The sequence below is a fragment of the Scyliorhinus torazame genome, chromosome 4, assembly GCF_047496885.1.
Source record: "Scyliorhinus torazame isolate Kashiwa2021f chromosome 4, sScyTor2.1, whole genome shotgun sequence".
NCBI classification, from domain to species: domain Eukaryota; kingdom Metazoa; phylum Chordata; class Chondrichthyes; order Carcharhiniformes; family Scyliorhinidae; genus Scyliorhinus; species Scyliorhinus torazame.
The window spans coordinates 364,419,923-364,436,062 of NC_092710.1; the positions used below are offsets into that span (position 1 = coordinate 364,419,923).

General features: G+C 49.6%; 1 protein-coding gene across 1 annotated transcript; it reads left to right on the forward strand.

Annotated features, from left to right (window-relative positions):
* The first annotated feature begins 606 nt into the window (after window positions 1-606).
* Window positions 607-14,986, forward strand: LOC140411767 (heme-binding protein 2-like). Its single transcript, XM_072500750.1, has 4 exons — window positions 607-794; window positions 8,029-8,158; window positions 12,125-12,299; window positions 13,200-14,986. Exons 1-4 carry the CDS (start codon window positions 663-665, stop codon window positions 13,363-13,365), a joined length of 603 nt encoding a protein of 200 aa, XP_072356851.1. The 5' UTR covers window positions 607-662; the 3' UTR covers window positions 13,366-14,986.
* Window positions 14,987-16,140: the final 1,154 nt, after the last annotated feature.

The following is a 16,140-nucleotide window of genomic DNA, read 5'->3' on the forward strand; positions in this document are numbered from 1 at the left end:
AGGGGGTCAATGCTGAATGTGTGAACTGGAATCAATAGTGAAATATCTGCCCCGGGCGGTTCACATTTCCTGTCTAACTCAGGCAGGGGGGTCAGTGCTGAGTGTGTGAACTGGAATCAATAGTGAAATATCTGCCCCGGGCGGTTCACATTTCCTGTCTAACTCAGGCAGGGGGGTCAATGCTGAGTGTGTGAACTGGAATCAATAGTGAAATATCTGCCCCGGGCGGTTCACATTTCCTGTCTAACTCAGGCAGGGGGATCAGTGCTGAGTGTGTGAACTGGAATCAATAGTGAAATATCTGCCCCGGGCGGTTCACATTTCCTGTCTAACTCAGGCAGGGGGATCAATGCTGAGTGTGTGAACTGGAATCAATAGTGAAATATCTGTCCCGGGCGGTTCACATTTCCCGGCAACCGGCATCACCGAGATCATGATTTCTAAACGATTTCTAAATTGAAGGTTGCGACCAAAAAACATTTCCATATTGAATCATCCAAGACATTTCTTCAACATGTGATGTTCCTGTCGCTAAACTTTATTCAAAATCATCCCCTTAAAACTGTATAAAAATCCCTGAGCTCTGTGCTCAAACTGCAGATCGAGCTGAAGGTGCTGAGGGGCATTCAGTGAATTCACCAGTGACCTGTACCGACACCAAGATGCTGAGAATCGTCTTAACCGTGTGTGTCCTCTTCTGGAACCAACTCGCTGCACAGGATGCGGTAGACGAGGTGATCGAACTCTGTGAAAAAGAGGAATGCCTTAAACCCGAAGTCATCATTAAGGACAAGGTGAGTATAGTTCAGAGTTTACTGCATTCTGTAACGTTCGTACCAGTGGAAATTATTTAATGCCTGTGTTTTTGGGTCGAGTCCCCTTTACTCTCTTTACTCTCAAACATCTGTCTGACTCAGGCAGGGAGGGTTGTCAATGCTGAGTGTGTGAACTGGAATAAACAGTGAAATATCTGCCCCGGGCGGTTCACACATCCCGGGACCCGGCACTCACACAGTTAATGATTTCTACATTCAAGGCTGGGATCAGGAAAGTATTCTGAGGGAGCAGAATCTATCTGTACTTTAGACACGGATTAATCAGGGATAGTCAGCATGGAAGGTCTTTCTTGACAAATACAGTTGAATTCTTTGAGGCGGTGAGCAGGAGTGTTGATGAGGGGGATGCATTTGGAGTGGTCGATATGGGCTTTAGCCAGGCTTTTGATAGGGTCCCTCGTGGCAGACTGATCCAGTCAGGGCCCATGGCACCCAAGGCAAAGAGACACATTGGACCCACAATTGGCTGAGAGGCAGGAAGCTGAGGGTGGTCTCTGAAGGCAGAGGGCAGGTTAATAGGGGGGTGGAAAAGGCAAATGGGACACTGGCTTTTCTCAATCGGGACAGAGATTACAAAAGCAGGGAGGTGATGTTGGAGTTGTACAGAACATTGGTGAGGACACAGCTGGAGTACTGTGTGTAATTCTGGGCACCACATTATAGGAAGGAGGGGGTGCTGGAGGGGGTGCAGAGGAGATTCACCAGGATGGTGCCTGGGACGGAACATTTCAGTTATGAAGAGAGGTTGGGGCTTGGGTTGTTTTCGCTGGAGCAGAGAAGACTGAGGGGCGATCTGATCGAGGTGGACAAGATTATGAGGGGAATGGAGAGGATAATAATAATAATGTTTATTATTATCACAAGTAGGTTTACATTAACACTGCAATGAAGTTACTGAGAAAATCCCCTAGTCGCCACATTCAGGCACCTGTTCGGGTCACAGAGGGAGAATTCAGAATGTCCAATTCACCAACAGCACGTCTTTCGGGGCTTGTGGGAGGAAACGGGAGCACCCGGAGGAAACCCGCGCAGACACGGGGAGAACGTGCAGACTCCACACAGACAGTGAGTCAAGCCGGGAATCAAACCCAGGATCATGGCGCTGTGAAGCAACAGTGCTAACCACTGACGTCTGTTTTTGAAAACTCACCACTATTCTTAGAAGTCCCCCTATACCAAAAAGGGCCGACATTCTAAATGGTGATCAGGGATTCTCACTCCCCGACTCCAATGCAAACTTCAGTGGGTGCTATTCAGGTCAAACTATATTTTCAAGTTATCCCCTGGTATAACCCATACCTTCACCGAAGATTTCATCTACTTACCACTTAGTAGCATCGATCCTGGGTCCCGCATTGCTAATAAGTAAAGTAGACTAATAACCACTGTTTCAGGTTCAAACTTTTAAGTTATTTTATTATTATATATTTTTTCTCTTTTTAAAAGATGCAATCACTGTCTTTACAGAAAAGTAAAAAGGTCTTGCTTCTGGGTCCTTCTGGTTGGTTGAAGGGACCTTCAGGCCCAACTTGACAATCAATCTTCTTTAAAGTCTGGTCTTCTTTAGATGTCTCAGCTATTGTAGCTCGGCTGCTCTGCCCTGTCCATTTCCCATGACCGAGCTGATTGTAATCTGAGTCTAGCTGCTTGTTCCTTCTCTGCTTCTCTCGCTCTCGCTCTGAGCTCTGGTTCTGAATCTGGATCTGAATCTGATAGTTCCTGCCCTGGTCTCGAGGTTTATATTTGCTTTCTAACAATTACGTTTTTTGATGTTATTGTAAAGTAACTCTTATTTTCTTTGATTGTAAAAAGGAACTTTGATCTAAACTTTCTAATCCAACGAAGTATTCATTTTGACATGACTTCATCTCATAGATCTGATTACATTGTGTCCTTTGTGGTGTTCAAAATGCTTTGGTTTCAAGAGGTGTTACTTTTAATTCCTGTCATTTCTATAGTTTTATTTTCCAATTGTGTCCTCGCTCAATGTTGACTTTGATTTTGGCTTTGAATTATGTTTCTCGTAGACTGATAAACCTGGTATTAGCAAATTTTCACACCTAGAACCTCATCCTTTCTTTTCTAGATCCTTACTAAGTTAGTTACTTTCAATGAAGGTGTGAGCCATTGTTTTTGGCTTCATTCAAAATCCTGTTTGTCTTGTTTGCGAACCTGCTTGACCAAGGATATCTGCATTTTACAATCCTTCCCTGGCAGCTGCTGATAACCCTTTGTGGGATCTTTCCCTGTATCCTCTCTTGTTTCTCTCAGACCAGATATTGCCAGACTTCCATGTTTCAAATGACACACCTTTCCATATTTTCAATTACAGGTCCCACTCCCCACCCCGCCCCAACACTCCCCCCCACAACCCCCACCCCAACTCCTCCGTGACACTCCCACCCACCCCCAAGCCTGACCCCTCCCCGACACTCCCCGCAATCCCTGACCCCTCCCCAACATGCCCCACACCCCCTATCCTGACCCCTCCCTGACACACACCCCCAACCACCACCCCCGAAGCCCTCCCTGACACTCCTTCCCACCACCAACCCCTGACCCCGCCCCGACACTCGCCGACTCCCGACCCCTCCCCAACACTCCCCCCTACCCCCGACCCCTCCCCAACCCTCCCCCCCACCCCGACCCCTCCCAGACACTCCCACCCACCGCCAACCCCATACCCCTCCCCAACATCCCCCCCACCCCGACCCCTCCCAGACACTCCCACCCACCCCCAACCCCTGACCCCTCCCCAACACTCCCCCCACCCTGACCCCTCCCTGACACTCCCCCCCACCCTGACCCTTCCCCGACACTCCCCCCCAACCCTGGCCTCTCCCCGACACTCCCCCCCACACCCGACCCCTCCCCGACACTCCCCCCACCCCGACCCCTCCCTGACACTCCCCCCACCCCGACCCCTCCCCGACACTGCCCCCACCCCCGACCCCTCCCCGACACTCCCCCACCCCGACCCCTCCCCGACACTCTCCCCACCACGACCCCTCCCCGATACTCCCCTACACCCTCAACCCCTCCACGACTCTCCCCCACCACCGACCCCTCCCTGAAACTCCCCCCACCCCCGGCCCCTCCCCGACACTCCCTCATCCCCGACCCCTCCCCGACACTCCCCCATACCCGATCCCTCCCCGACACTCCCCCACCCCCGACCCCTCCTCGACTCTCCCCCACCACCGACCCCTCCCCGACACTCCCCCCACACTCGACCCCTCCCAATGCTCCCCCACACCCCGGCCCCTCCCCAACACTCCCCCCCACCCTGCCCCCTCCCCGACACTCCCCCACCGTCCTACCTCCGACCCCTCCCCGACACTCCCTCCATCCCTGACCCCTCCCGGACACTCCCCCGATCCCCGGCCCCCTCCACAACACTCCCACCACCCCGAGCCCTCCCAGACACTCCCCCCTACCCCGACCCCTCCCCAACACTCCCCCACACCCGACCCCTCCCCGACACTCCCACACACCCGACCCCTCCCCGACACTCCCCCCCACCCCCGACCCCTCCCCAACACTCCCCCCTACCCCGACCCCTCCCCGACACTCCCCCACACCCGACCCCTCCTCGACACTCCCACACACCCGACCCCTCCACGACACTGCCCCCACACCCGACCCCTCCCCGACACTCCCCCCCAACCACCACCCCCGACAACTCCGCGACACTCCCACCCACACCCAACCCCTGACCCCTCCCCAACACTCCCACCCACCCCGACCCCTCCCCAATGCTCCCCCCCACCCCGGCCCCTCCCCAACACTCCCCCCCACCCTGCCCCCTCCCCGACACTCCCCCACCGTCCTACCTCCGACCCCTCCCCAACACTAACCCACCATCCTACCCCCGACCCCTCCCCGACACTCCCTCCATCCCTGACCCCTCCCGGACACTCCCCCGATCCCCGGCCCCCTCCACAACACTCCCACCACCCCGAGCCCTCCCAGACACTCCCCCCTACCCCGACCTCCTCCCTCGGGGTGCCCGGTGGCCCCCAGGCATCTCCATGGGACTAGGGTGCGGGTAATCCCTGAGACTCCCCCGCCACCTGGCACTGCCAGTCCTGGAGGCCCACTCTGGCCTCGACCAGGGTACGCACGCTCGCACCGGATCCAAAACAGGACGTCCATTCCTTGGAGATGATGCAGTGAAGATTCACTGGGTTGATTCCTGGGTCACAGAGTTGTCCAATACTGAAAGGAATCATATTGTCGGGAACTCTCTGGAATTTAGGAGAATGAGAGCGATCTCATTGAAACAGACAAGATAACAAGGTAAATTTAGGATTCCAGGTTCCTCGGGGTGTAGTATAATGGAGTATATTCGGACAGGTCCTGTGAAGGGTTAACCCTGTGATGTCACTAGCAGGAAGTGACATATACTCGTGATCTGAGAGTCTCGCAGAAAGCAGCACGAAAAGAAGCTCGTGTCGGGGGGGTCCCGGGAATTGTATAGCCAGCTATACGAGTCGGAACCCCCGGATGGGGAGGAGGGCATGAATCAATTCCTGGGGAGTGTAGTTTTTACCTCACCACTATTCTTAGAATTTCCCTCGATACCAGAAAAGGGTCAATATATTCTTTTTTTTTAGACAATTTTTTAGATTTTAGATTTTAGCGTACCCAATTCATTTTTTCCAATTCAGGGGCAATTTAGCGTGGCCAATCCACCTAGCTTGCACAGTTTTGGGTTGTGGGGGTGAAACCCACACAGACACAGGGAGAACGTGCAAACTCCACACGGACAGTGACCCAGAGCCGGGATTGAACCCGGGAACTCAGCGCCGTGAGGCAGCAGTGCTAACCCACTGTGCCACCGTGATGCCCGGGTCAATATATTCTAACTGGTGAGCAGGGATTTGAACTCCCTGACTCCTATGCAGACTTAAGCGGGTGCTATTCGGGTCAAACTAAAGTTTCAAGTTATCCCCCGGCATAACCTGTATCTTCAGAGAAGAATTTTATTTACTTACCACCTAGGAGCTCACCTACGGGTCCGGCTTGCTAAGTAAAGTACAGTAAACTTTCAAAATGGTAATAATAACCACTCTTTCAGGTTAACAACTTGAGCTTAACTTTACTTTCACGTTAAAAAGATTAAATTACTTTTGTTAGAAAGGCAAATAAGGTCTTGACTTGTGGGGACCAGTTGCAGACTTTAAGTCTTTCTTGACAATCAGTTAACTTTGGATCTTCTGCTAGTTTCTCTGGGTTGCTCGGTCCTCCGATGGTGCTTTCCCGTCACCGAGTAAGGTTCTCTCTCTCTCTGAGTTCTCTCTGAGTTCTGGTAGTTCCTGCTCTGGTCTCTGGGTTTATATTCTCTTTCTCACAGTTATTATGTTTTTATGGCTTTCTCATAAAGTAACCTTTATTTCACTTGGATTATAAAAAGTATCTTTGATCTAAACCCTGCGATCTCGCCGGCTCGGTGCTCCTCAAGCCCTGTGGTGGTGGCAGCCCTGAGGGTGTGGGGGCAATGGAGGCAGCATATGAGACTGGAGGGGGCATCAGTGTGGTCACCGATCTGTGACAATCCCCGGTTTGTCCCGGGGGGGCTGGATGGGGGCTTTAAGATATGGCAGCAGGAAGGGATTGAGAGGTTTGGGGATCTATTCATCCAGGAGGGCTTCCCGACCTTGGAGACATTAGAGCAGGAGTTTGACTTGCCGGGTGGGAACGGGTTTCGGTATCTTCAAGTGCGGGACTTTGTACGGAGGCAGGTCCCAAGCTTTCCTCGCCTCCCCCTGAGGGGACTACAGGATAAAGTGCTGTCAAAAACAGGGATTGGAGTGGGAATGTTTCATAGATATACAGGGAATTGTTAGGGTGGGAAGGGGCCCCTGTCAGAGAGGTGAAGAGGAAGTGGGAAGAGGAGCTAGGAGGGGAGCTGGGAACTGAACTGTGGGAAAAGCTTTGAAAAGGGTGAATGCATCCTCGTCCTGAGCTAGACTCAGCTTGGTTCAGTTCAAGGTGGCCCACAGGGCCCACATAACGGTAGCCCGGATGAGTAGGTTCTTCAAGGAGGTGGAGGACAGATGTGGGCGGTGTGGGGGTAGCCCGGCCAACTATGTCCATGTGTTTTGGGCATGTCCGAAACTGAGGGAATTTTGCCAGGGATTTGCGGATGTTATGTCGAAGTCCGGGAAGGTAGGGTAACTCTGAGTCCAGAATTAACAATATTTGGGGTGTCGGAGGATCCGGGGGCAAGGTGGGGGGGGGGAGGCTGATATTCTGGCCTCCTCCTCCCTGGTGTCCCGGAGACGGATCTTGCTGAGATGGAGGGACTCGGAGCCTCCGAAGTCAGGAGTGTGGGTCAGCGATATGGTAGAGTTTCTCAGTCTGGAGAAAATCAAGTTCGCTCTGAGAGGATCAATACAGGGATTCGCCCGGAGTGGGCAGCCGTTCATCGATTTCTTTGACAAACATTGAACGTCAGCAGTAAGGGGGAAAGGGAAAAGGGGGGGAGGGGAGGAAAACAGAAGGCAGGGGAATGTTAAATAAGGACAGGGAGCTTAGTCTCCGGGTAATTGGGGACAGGGCGGGAGAAGAGGGGGACGTGGTTTATTGTTTGTTCTTTTAGGGGGTATTTTGTGCGTCAACCCGCGCGATTGTTTTAGAAATGTCAATATGTTAAATTGTGAAAATTACAAATGCTTCAATAAAATATTTTCTAAAAAAAAGGCTTGAGGAGTTATTGGGCCGATTCCAGCTCCTATTTCTTATGGTCCAATGACATTGTTTTATTTTCATCCTGGATTAGTGCCTGGATACGAGGACCAATTCCTAACCCATTGAAACCTTTCTGTTTCAGTAATGTGGTAAAACAGCCAAAGGGAAACACAATTACTGGACATGATTCAGTGTCGATGGCCTTCCAGAACATTCTCCACATTTGTTTTCATTGAAAGCCCAAGGGGAAGGTGTGAGGCCCAATGGGCAGGATAACTCTAAAGTTGAAAGAGTGCATGAGGGGGTCAGGAAAATCAATCTGGAAGTGGTGATGCCAAGACTCCCATCAAAAATTCCAAACTCTTTTACCAGGTCAGTCCATGCAGGACATGAATACTGCTCCCACACCTGGGAACGAGGACAGTCCCCTCAACACTGATGTGTTTTGGTGCGAGTTCAGTTGTGTCACATGGTAATGGATTTTATTTTCTTGTTTTAGAATTATGATGAGTTCGAATTCGGATTTTGCCGATGGGTTCAAACTGAAGTTGATGCCGTGGATATTGGAAGTGCGCTGGCGATCGGTCTGGAGAAACTATTCAGTTATGCACGTTGTGGGAATGTTGCAGGTATGTCAGATGTTCCTTCAAAGTAACAACAGATTATAAAACAGCCACTCACTCTTTAACCTGTCACGTTTGAAACTTTCTGTACAGACTGACACACTGAGCAAAGAATTGTCAATCCCAGAGCGTTCCTCGCTCACATGTGACTAGTGGGTTGAGGCGCTATTTGGGCTACTTACACACAGAGAAACAAACCGAGAAAATAGAAGCAGGAGGAGGCCATTCGGCCCCTCGAGCCTGCTCCGCCATTCATTCTGATCATGGCTGATCATCAAGTTCCCGCCTTCCCCCCATATCCCATGATCCCCTGAGCCCTACTTCTTTGATACCTTCAGGCTTTATGTTTCCAGAATCCGGGAAGGTTTCCCACCTGTGCTGGGAGTGAGATTCCAGCTGTGGTTGCTGAATTTCCCGAGTGTAATAAAGGCTCCTTGTCAGGCTTGAACCCGCTCTTGGAGTCGACATGAACCCTTGTGGAAGCTGAGAAACTGCATCTCTCTCAGCTCATTGGATGCTGCGGGAATGCTGGCTCCTGTCTGAGACTCAGTGACAGGAAATTCTACCTTGTTAAAGAGAAATCCTGTGTAACTAGCTGCGTCCAGTTATTTAATGGTTAATGGTGGTTGAGGGTGAATGTTTAATGGTTAATGGTGGTTGAGGGTGAATGTTTAATGGTTAATGATGGTTGAGGGTGAATGTTTAATGGTTAATGGTGATTGAGGGTGAATGTTTAATGGTTTATGGTGGTTGAGGGTGAATGTTTAATGGTTAATGGTGGTTGAGGGTGAATGTTTAATGGTTAATGGTGGTTGAGGGTGAATGTTTAATGGCTAATGGTGGTTGAGGGTGAATGTTTAATGGTTAATGATGGTTGAGGGTGAATGTTTAATGGTTAATGGTGGTTGAAGGTTAATGTTTAATGGTTTATGGTGGTTGAGGGTGAATGTTTAATGGTTAATGGTGGTTGAGGGTGAATGTTTAATGGTCTATGGTGGTTGAGGGTGAATGTTTCATGGTTAATGGTGGTTGAGGGTGAATGTTTAATGGTTAATGGTGGTTGAGGGTGAATGTTTAATGGTTAATGGTGGTTGAGGGTGAATGTTTAATGGTTAATGGTGGTTGAGGGTGAATGTTTAATGGTTAATGGTGGTTGAGGTTGAATGTTTAATGGTTAATGGTGATTGAGGGTGAATGTTTAATGGTTAATGGTGGTTGAGGGTGAATGTTTAATGGTTAATGGTGGTTGACGATGTCCAGTTGATGTTATATATGTAAACTTTCAAAACGAGTTTGACAAATTACCATTTTTACAATAAACTGTTAGCAAAATTTCAACTCATGTGATGGAAGGGGACGGCAGCACGGATCCAGAATTGATCCATTGATTGGTTGATTGATATTTATTGTCACATGTAACTCAGTACAGTGAAAAGTATTTTTCTGTGGCCAGGGGAACAAATGGTACATCAACAAATAGTGATTGGTTACAGTGCAGAACAAGGCCAAACAAGAGCAGCATAGGGCGTCGTGAATAGTGTTCTTACAGCGAACAGATCAGTCCCAGGGGGAGTCATTGAGGAGTCTTGTAGCTGTGGGGAAGAAGCTGTTTCTATGTCTGGATGTGCCGGTCTTCAGAGTTCTGTACCTTCTGCCTGATGGAAGGGTCTGGAAGAAGGCAATGCCTGGGTGGGAGGGGTCTCTGATAATGCTGCCTGCCTTCCTGAGGCAGCGGGAGGTGTAGACAGAATCAATGTGGGGGGTGGCAAGCTGGTGTGATGCGTTGGGCTGAGTTCACCACACTCTGCAGTTTCTTGCGATCTTGGGCCGAGCAATTTCCATACCAGGCTGTGATGCAGCCGGATAGGATGCTCTCTATCGCACATCTGTAGAAGTTTGTGAGAGTTGATGCAGACATGCCGAATTTCTTTAGCTTCCGTAGGAAGTAGACACGTTTTTGGGCTTTCTTGACTGTTGCATCAACGTGAGTGGACCAGGGCAGACTGTTGGTGATGGTGACCCCCAGGAACTTAAAGCTATCGACCATCTCCCCTTCTGAGCCATTGATGCAGACGGGAGTGTGTGCCGTGCTGAGCTTCCTGAAGTCGCTGATCAGTTCCTTGGTCTTCCCAACATTTAGAGAGGGTGTTTTCGGTACACTATGCAACCAAGTGATCTCCCTCCTGTAGTCTGATTCGTCGTTGTTTGAGATACGGCCCACCACAGTCGTATCATCCGCAAACTTCCAGATTGAGTTGGAGTTAAATCTTGCCGCACAGCCGTGTGTGTACAGGGAGTACAGTAGAGGACTGAGCACACATCCTTGCGGGGCCCCGGTGTTGGGGACTATTGTGGAGGAGGTACTGTTACCTATCCTGACAGATTGGGGTCTGTTGGTGAGGAAGTCGAGGCTCCAGCTGCACAGGGAGGGGTCAAGTCCAAGGTTGCGGAGTTTGGTTATTAGTCTTGTTGGGAGAATGGTGTTGAAGGCGGAGCTGTAGTCGATGAATAGCAGTCTTACACAGGTGTCCTTGTTGTCGAGGTGTTCGAGTGTTGATTGCAGAGCCAGGGAAACAGCATCTGCTGTGGACCGGTTGCGGTGATCGGCGAACTGCAGTGGATCGAGACCGTCTGGGAGGCTGGCAGGGATCCGTCTCATGACTAGCCACTCGAAGCATTTCATGATAACAGACGTCAGGGCCACCAGTCGGTGGTCGTTGAGGCAGGCTACCTTGTTCTTCTTTGGTGCTGGTATTGTGGTGGTCTTCGTGAAGGAGGTGGGGACCTCAGAGCGGGGGAGTGAGGTGGTGAAGATATCTGCGAATACACTCGCCAGCTGGTCTGTGCAGGCTCTGAGTGCTCGCCCAGGGACTCCGTCGGGGCTCGTCGCTTTCCGCGGATTCACTTTCAAGAAGGCAGCTCTTACCCCTGAGGCTGTAATAGTGGGTACGGGTGTGTCCAGGGCTGTTGGGGCGGGAGGCACTGATACATTGGCTGACTGCTCAAAGCGGGCATTGAACCTGTTCAGTTCCTCGAGTAGAGATGCTCCAGCCCCAGATATTCCGCCCGGCCTTGCTTTATAGCCTGTCATCTTGTGTAGACCCGGCCATAGTTGATGGGCCCAGTGGCCTAATTCTGCTCCTATGTCTTATGGTCTTATGGTCGTGCGTTGGGTCGTTAGCCTGGGATTCTAGTTTGATCCGGTATTGCCTTTTGCCGTCCCTGATGGCTTTCCGTACGTCGTACCTGGATTTCTTATCGAGGTCAGGGGGGTCAGACTTGAACGCCTCCGTCCGGGACCTCAGCAGCGAGGGGACCCTTTGGTTGAGCCAGGTTTCCGCTTGGGGAATACCCGTATTGTCTTCTTTGCGACACCGTCCTCGACACACTTCCTGGTGAAGTCTGTGACGGTGGTTGCGTATTCGTCCAGGTTCGCTGCCGGGGCCTTGAATATGGACCAGTCCACAGACTACAAGCAGTCGTGGAGAATGGCCTCAGATTCCTCGGACCAGCACTGCGCGGTTTTCCTGACTGGCTCAGCGCGCTGGAGTTGCTGTTTGTCAGCCGGAAGTAGGAATACCGACCTGTGGTCGGATTTGCCAAAGTGTGGTTGGGGAATGGAGCGGTCGGCCCCTTTGATGCCCGTGTAGCAGTGTCCAGGGTGTTCGCACCTCTGGTGGAGCAGGAGATATGTTGATGGAGTTTGGGTGGAACCTTCCTGAGGTTGGCCTGGTTGAAGTCTCCAGCCACGATTGTCAGGGCTTCGGGTGATTTGTTTCTTGGTTGTTGATGGTGGAGTTAGTTCGTCACGTGCTGCTCTACATCCTGGCTACTTGTTCATTTGCATATTCCCTTAAAGTGATATCACAACATTTTCCACATCTCACCAAAGTGACCCTGCCCCCTCGCCTGTAACTTGTTACTCCCCGTAAGCTGATCACCCAGTTAAATGCCGTGTCTCTCTGTCTACAGGTACCGTTATTCCTCTCTCTGCACCTTGGGGAGTTTTTGGATACTTGGAAAATGGCAAAATACAACAAAGATTCAGTGTGTTTGTCTGGATAGTTCCCGAAGTCAACAACCCACCGGAACCAACAGATCCAGCAGTTACATTACAAACTGGACCTCCTGTTTGGTACTATGGCAGGTGAGTTTAGTGACTGATATATTGGGATTGATGTTCCTTTCTGTCAGCTCTTGTATCAACATCAGCCTGGGGTGGGATTCTCCCGTTTTGAGACTAAGTGCTGTGGTGTGGACAGGAATGTGGAGTGTTCCTGCTGCGGATTCTTGCCGGAAAACACTCTGAATCTTGCCACCCATCAGTAATTATTCCCCTGGGTGTTTTCCGCTGTTTTCAGCAGTGGGTCAGGCCTGGATGGTGTGTAGTCCGCCCTCCTGCCCGGGTGTCATATTGAAAAGATGTCCAACAACACTGAGCCATGTTGACAAAAGAAGGTGGACCTCCTGAAAATGCAGATCGATTTCCAGCAACATTGGTCACCCAGAAACAGGCCAGCAGGAGGACCCCCTCCAGAACACATAATACGGAAGATCCAAGGGCCCAATCTCCCCCAACCCACTGCTGTGGTGCTCCAAGGTCCAGGGTTGTGGGCGCTCTCCACCCTGAACTCTGTGGGCAGCGCCACGCATCCTGACTTTGGCACACTACATTGTGAAGAATGTTTCTCACACTGGCGTTTTTCCCTCCAGAATGGCAGAGAATCTATCCTGGGGGGGCACCCCGAGGTCCCTCTGCTACCGCACTCTCTTTAGAACTGAGCCATTAAGTCTGGATAGACTCTCTCCACCCTCTCTGTAAAATGCATCACCTCACATTTCTCTGTGTTAAGCTCTATCTGCCACTTGTCTGCCCATTTGGCCAGCTTCTCGATGCTCTTACTCCAGCTGTGGACTAACTGACTGGGCAGGCAGCTCAATGGGCTGAATGGTCAACTCCTGTCCCTGTTGTCCCGGCAACCGACTTTCCAAACAGGATTTGTCAGAAGTATAAAAATTAAATCCTCTGTTCTTAATCCTGTTGCAGGGCTTTTGACAAGAAAGTTAATGAACAGCAAATTGAAGAACTTGTGATTCAATTACTGAAGGATTTGGAACAAGACAACCAGCCCTTCAATAGCACATTTTTTGCCATCGGTTATTTTGACACACAAGGGTTCATGGAAATAGGTTTTACGAAGACAGGAGAATGAAGGTGTTCTGGAAGGTTCTGTACCTTTCATGGCATCAAACAGTGAGATGTGCTTAATTCTATTCTAAACCTGTTTAACTTTCCATTGGGTTTAATCTGGAATACTGAGCATAGTTTAATCTCCTTCCCTCAAGAAGGACCTTTTGAGGGAACGCAATGTCTGTTGTGAAAATTAAATAAAAACAGAGACTCTTCAAGTCCGCTCCACCATTCAGGAAGATCATGGCTGATCTTCGACCTGAACTCCACCTTCCCACACTGTCCCTCGAGTGTGTAATCTGTCTGATAAACAGGGAATGCACTCCCACTAAACTCACTTCACCCACCCTTAACTAAGGAGCCCAAACATCACCACATCATATTCTACCTGCCATGTTCTTAACCACTCACTTAACCAACCAAATGTGGAGCAAACACGTGATCGTCCACCCACACGTTAACCGTACATGTGACTCCAGCCCTGATATATTTGACTGTCTCTGAGTCCCGCCTGCTCTATTTCCCCTTAATATTATTTATAATTGGGTCTCCCTTCAACGTCTGAAATTCATTGCTGAACACGTCTCCACACTGCACAGATACAGGGCAAAGCTCAATTGTACCGGGTGGTGGGCCCTCTATTGGGGAACGGGGATTAATCACTGCACTAATTTGCTTTTTCTGTAATCTTGCTTTCAATGAATTGTGAGACTGAGACTGAGATGGTCCTAGTGTCAGATATAGTTCCAGAATTTTCCATCTTCACACAGCCATGGAATATATTCATATTTATCCATCATACTGCCCAGAATGTTTCAAGTTGATGTGAAAAGAGTTGGGATTTGTGACAGAGCACAGAGTATTGAAGCTGTTAAATGTGAAATCATGGAGTGATCAGATGTGGGACTGTTCCTGGGCTCTCTCACTCGGAGTTAGTTCCAGATGGAATTATTTAATTACAAGGGAATGTTTAAACTGTAAAGAGACAGTGTGTTCACCATTTGTAAAATAATGAGATTTTCATCACATCATCGGGAAGATTTTGCTTCAATGTTTGAATAGTTCTGTGTCCTGTGCTCTGAAATATAATGGGAATGGACCAGAGAACAGACTGTGTGGAATAGACACTGGACACTGTAGGAAGAACACGTCACTCACTGGAGAAACCTGCTAATGGAGACCACACCCTGTGTGGGCAGTAAAATATTCCCTTTTCCTGCCAGTCCTGAGAATCAAACACTGGACATTGTGGTGGGGATGATTAAAAAGGTTGTTTCTCAATCCGGTTTGGTCTGACTCAGATCAGTCCAAGTTCAGGAAACAGATGGGCCCAGGTCAGGAAAGTGAAAGTGGGAGTTTTGTGACCCAGGTGTGAAGCAGCTTAAAACTGGTCCTTAAACCGGAGAAAGAATCCCAATCTAAAATTAGAATCCAGAGACTGAAGGTGGAATAAAGTTTCCATTCCGATCTCCTCAAACCCACACTGGGAGCTGGCTTTGGGAATATCGACAGACTGAATCTGTGACTGAGAAAATGATCGATTCAGATCTGACTCCCGTTAACAGGTGACCCATTCACAGGTTTGTCTGGTGCAGTAAATAATCCATCGTCTTCTAGTCTTTGTTTGTCTTTTGTTTTTCAAACTGCTGGGAATGGATTCTCACTGTGAAATAAAGAGGGTGATGCATTTACACATTTGGTCTCGTGTTAGATTCTTCCTCACAAATAAATCTGGGTCAATGATCACATCACTACTTTCATACCAGATAAACTCTCCACATTTCAGTGAAATGATTCTGTTAAGATGTTGAGGTGTAAAGTTAAAGAATGAGAAAGAATGAAGAGACGGAGAGTAATTTATTGGGAGATGTGACACTTGGGAGAGCGAGCTCCATATTGGTCAGGTGACAGCTCACACCGCGTGCAGTCCGACACTTCAATCTGTCACACTCCACTCTGAGCAGTCTTTCTAACTCTGTCAATGGGATATCACTGGAGAGATAGAGACCAACACACAACAATTCATGGATCAGTCATCGACCTGGTGTTGGGAATTTCTTCCCTGTTTGGAAAATCTCCCCAATCTGGGTGGGGCGGGGAGGAATTTAATTTGGGATCTGGTTCATAGAATCCCGACATAGAAACAGACAGAGATACAGGAGGAGGCCATTCGGCCCTTCGAGCCTGCTCCGCTAATCATTGTGATCATGGCTGACCATCAAGTTCAATACCCTGATCCCGCCTTCCCCCATATCCCTCGAGCCCTTTCGCCCCAAGCGCTGTATCTAATTCTTTATTGAAATCACACAACATTTTGGCCTCAACTACTTTCTGTGGGAGTGAATTCCACAGATTCACCGCTCTCTGGGTGAAGAAATTTCTTCTCACCTCAGTCCTAAAAGGTTTACCCTTATCCTCAAACTATGACCCCTCGTTCTGGACTCCCCCACCATCGGGAACGTTCTTTCTGAATCTGTCTAATCCTGGTAGAATTGTGTAAGTTTCTATGAGACCCCCTCATTCTCTAAACTCCAATGAATATAATCCTAACCGACTCAGTCTCTCCTCATATGACAGTCCCGCCATCCCAGGAATCAGCCTGGTTAACCTTCGCTGCTCTCCCTCCATAGCAAGAACATCCTTCCTCAGATCAGGACACCAAAACTGCCCACAACACTCCAGGTGTGGCCTCACCAATGCCCGATACAATTGCAGTAAAACATCTCTGTTCCTAGACTCCAATCCTCTCGCTATGAAGGCCAACATACCATTTGCCTTCTTTCCTGCCTGCTGTACC

Excerpts from the sequence above, each read along its gene's own strand:
- LOC140411767 (XM_072500750.1), top strand. The coding sequence starts at position 663 with ATGCTGAGAATCGTCTTAACCGTGTGTGTCCTCTTCTGGAACCAACTC. Across the intron at positions 8,159-12,124 it reads ACGTTGTGGGAATGTTGCAG|GTACCGTTATTCCTCTCTCT; the intron begins GTATGTCAGATG and ends CTCTGTCTACAG. Across the intron at positions 12,300-13,199 it reads CCTGTTTGGTACTATGGCAG|GGCTTTTGACAAGAAAGTTA; the intron begins GTGAGTTTAGTG and ends ATCCTGTTGCAG.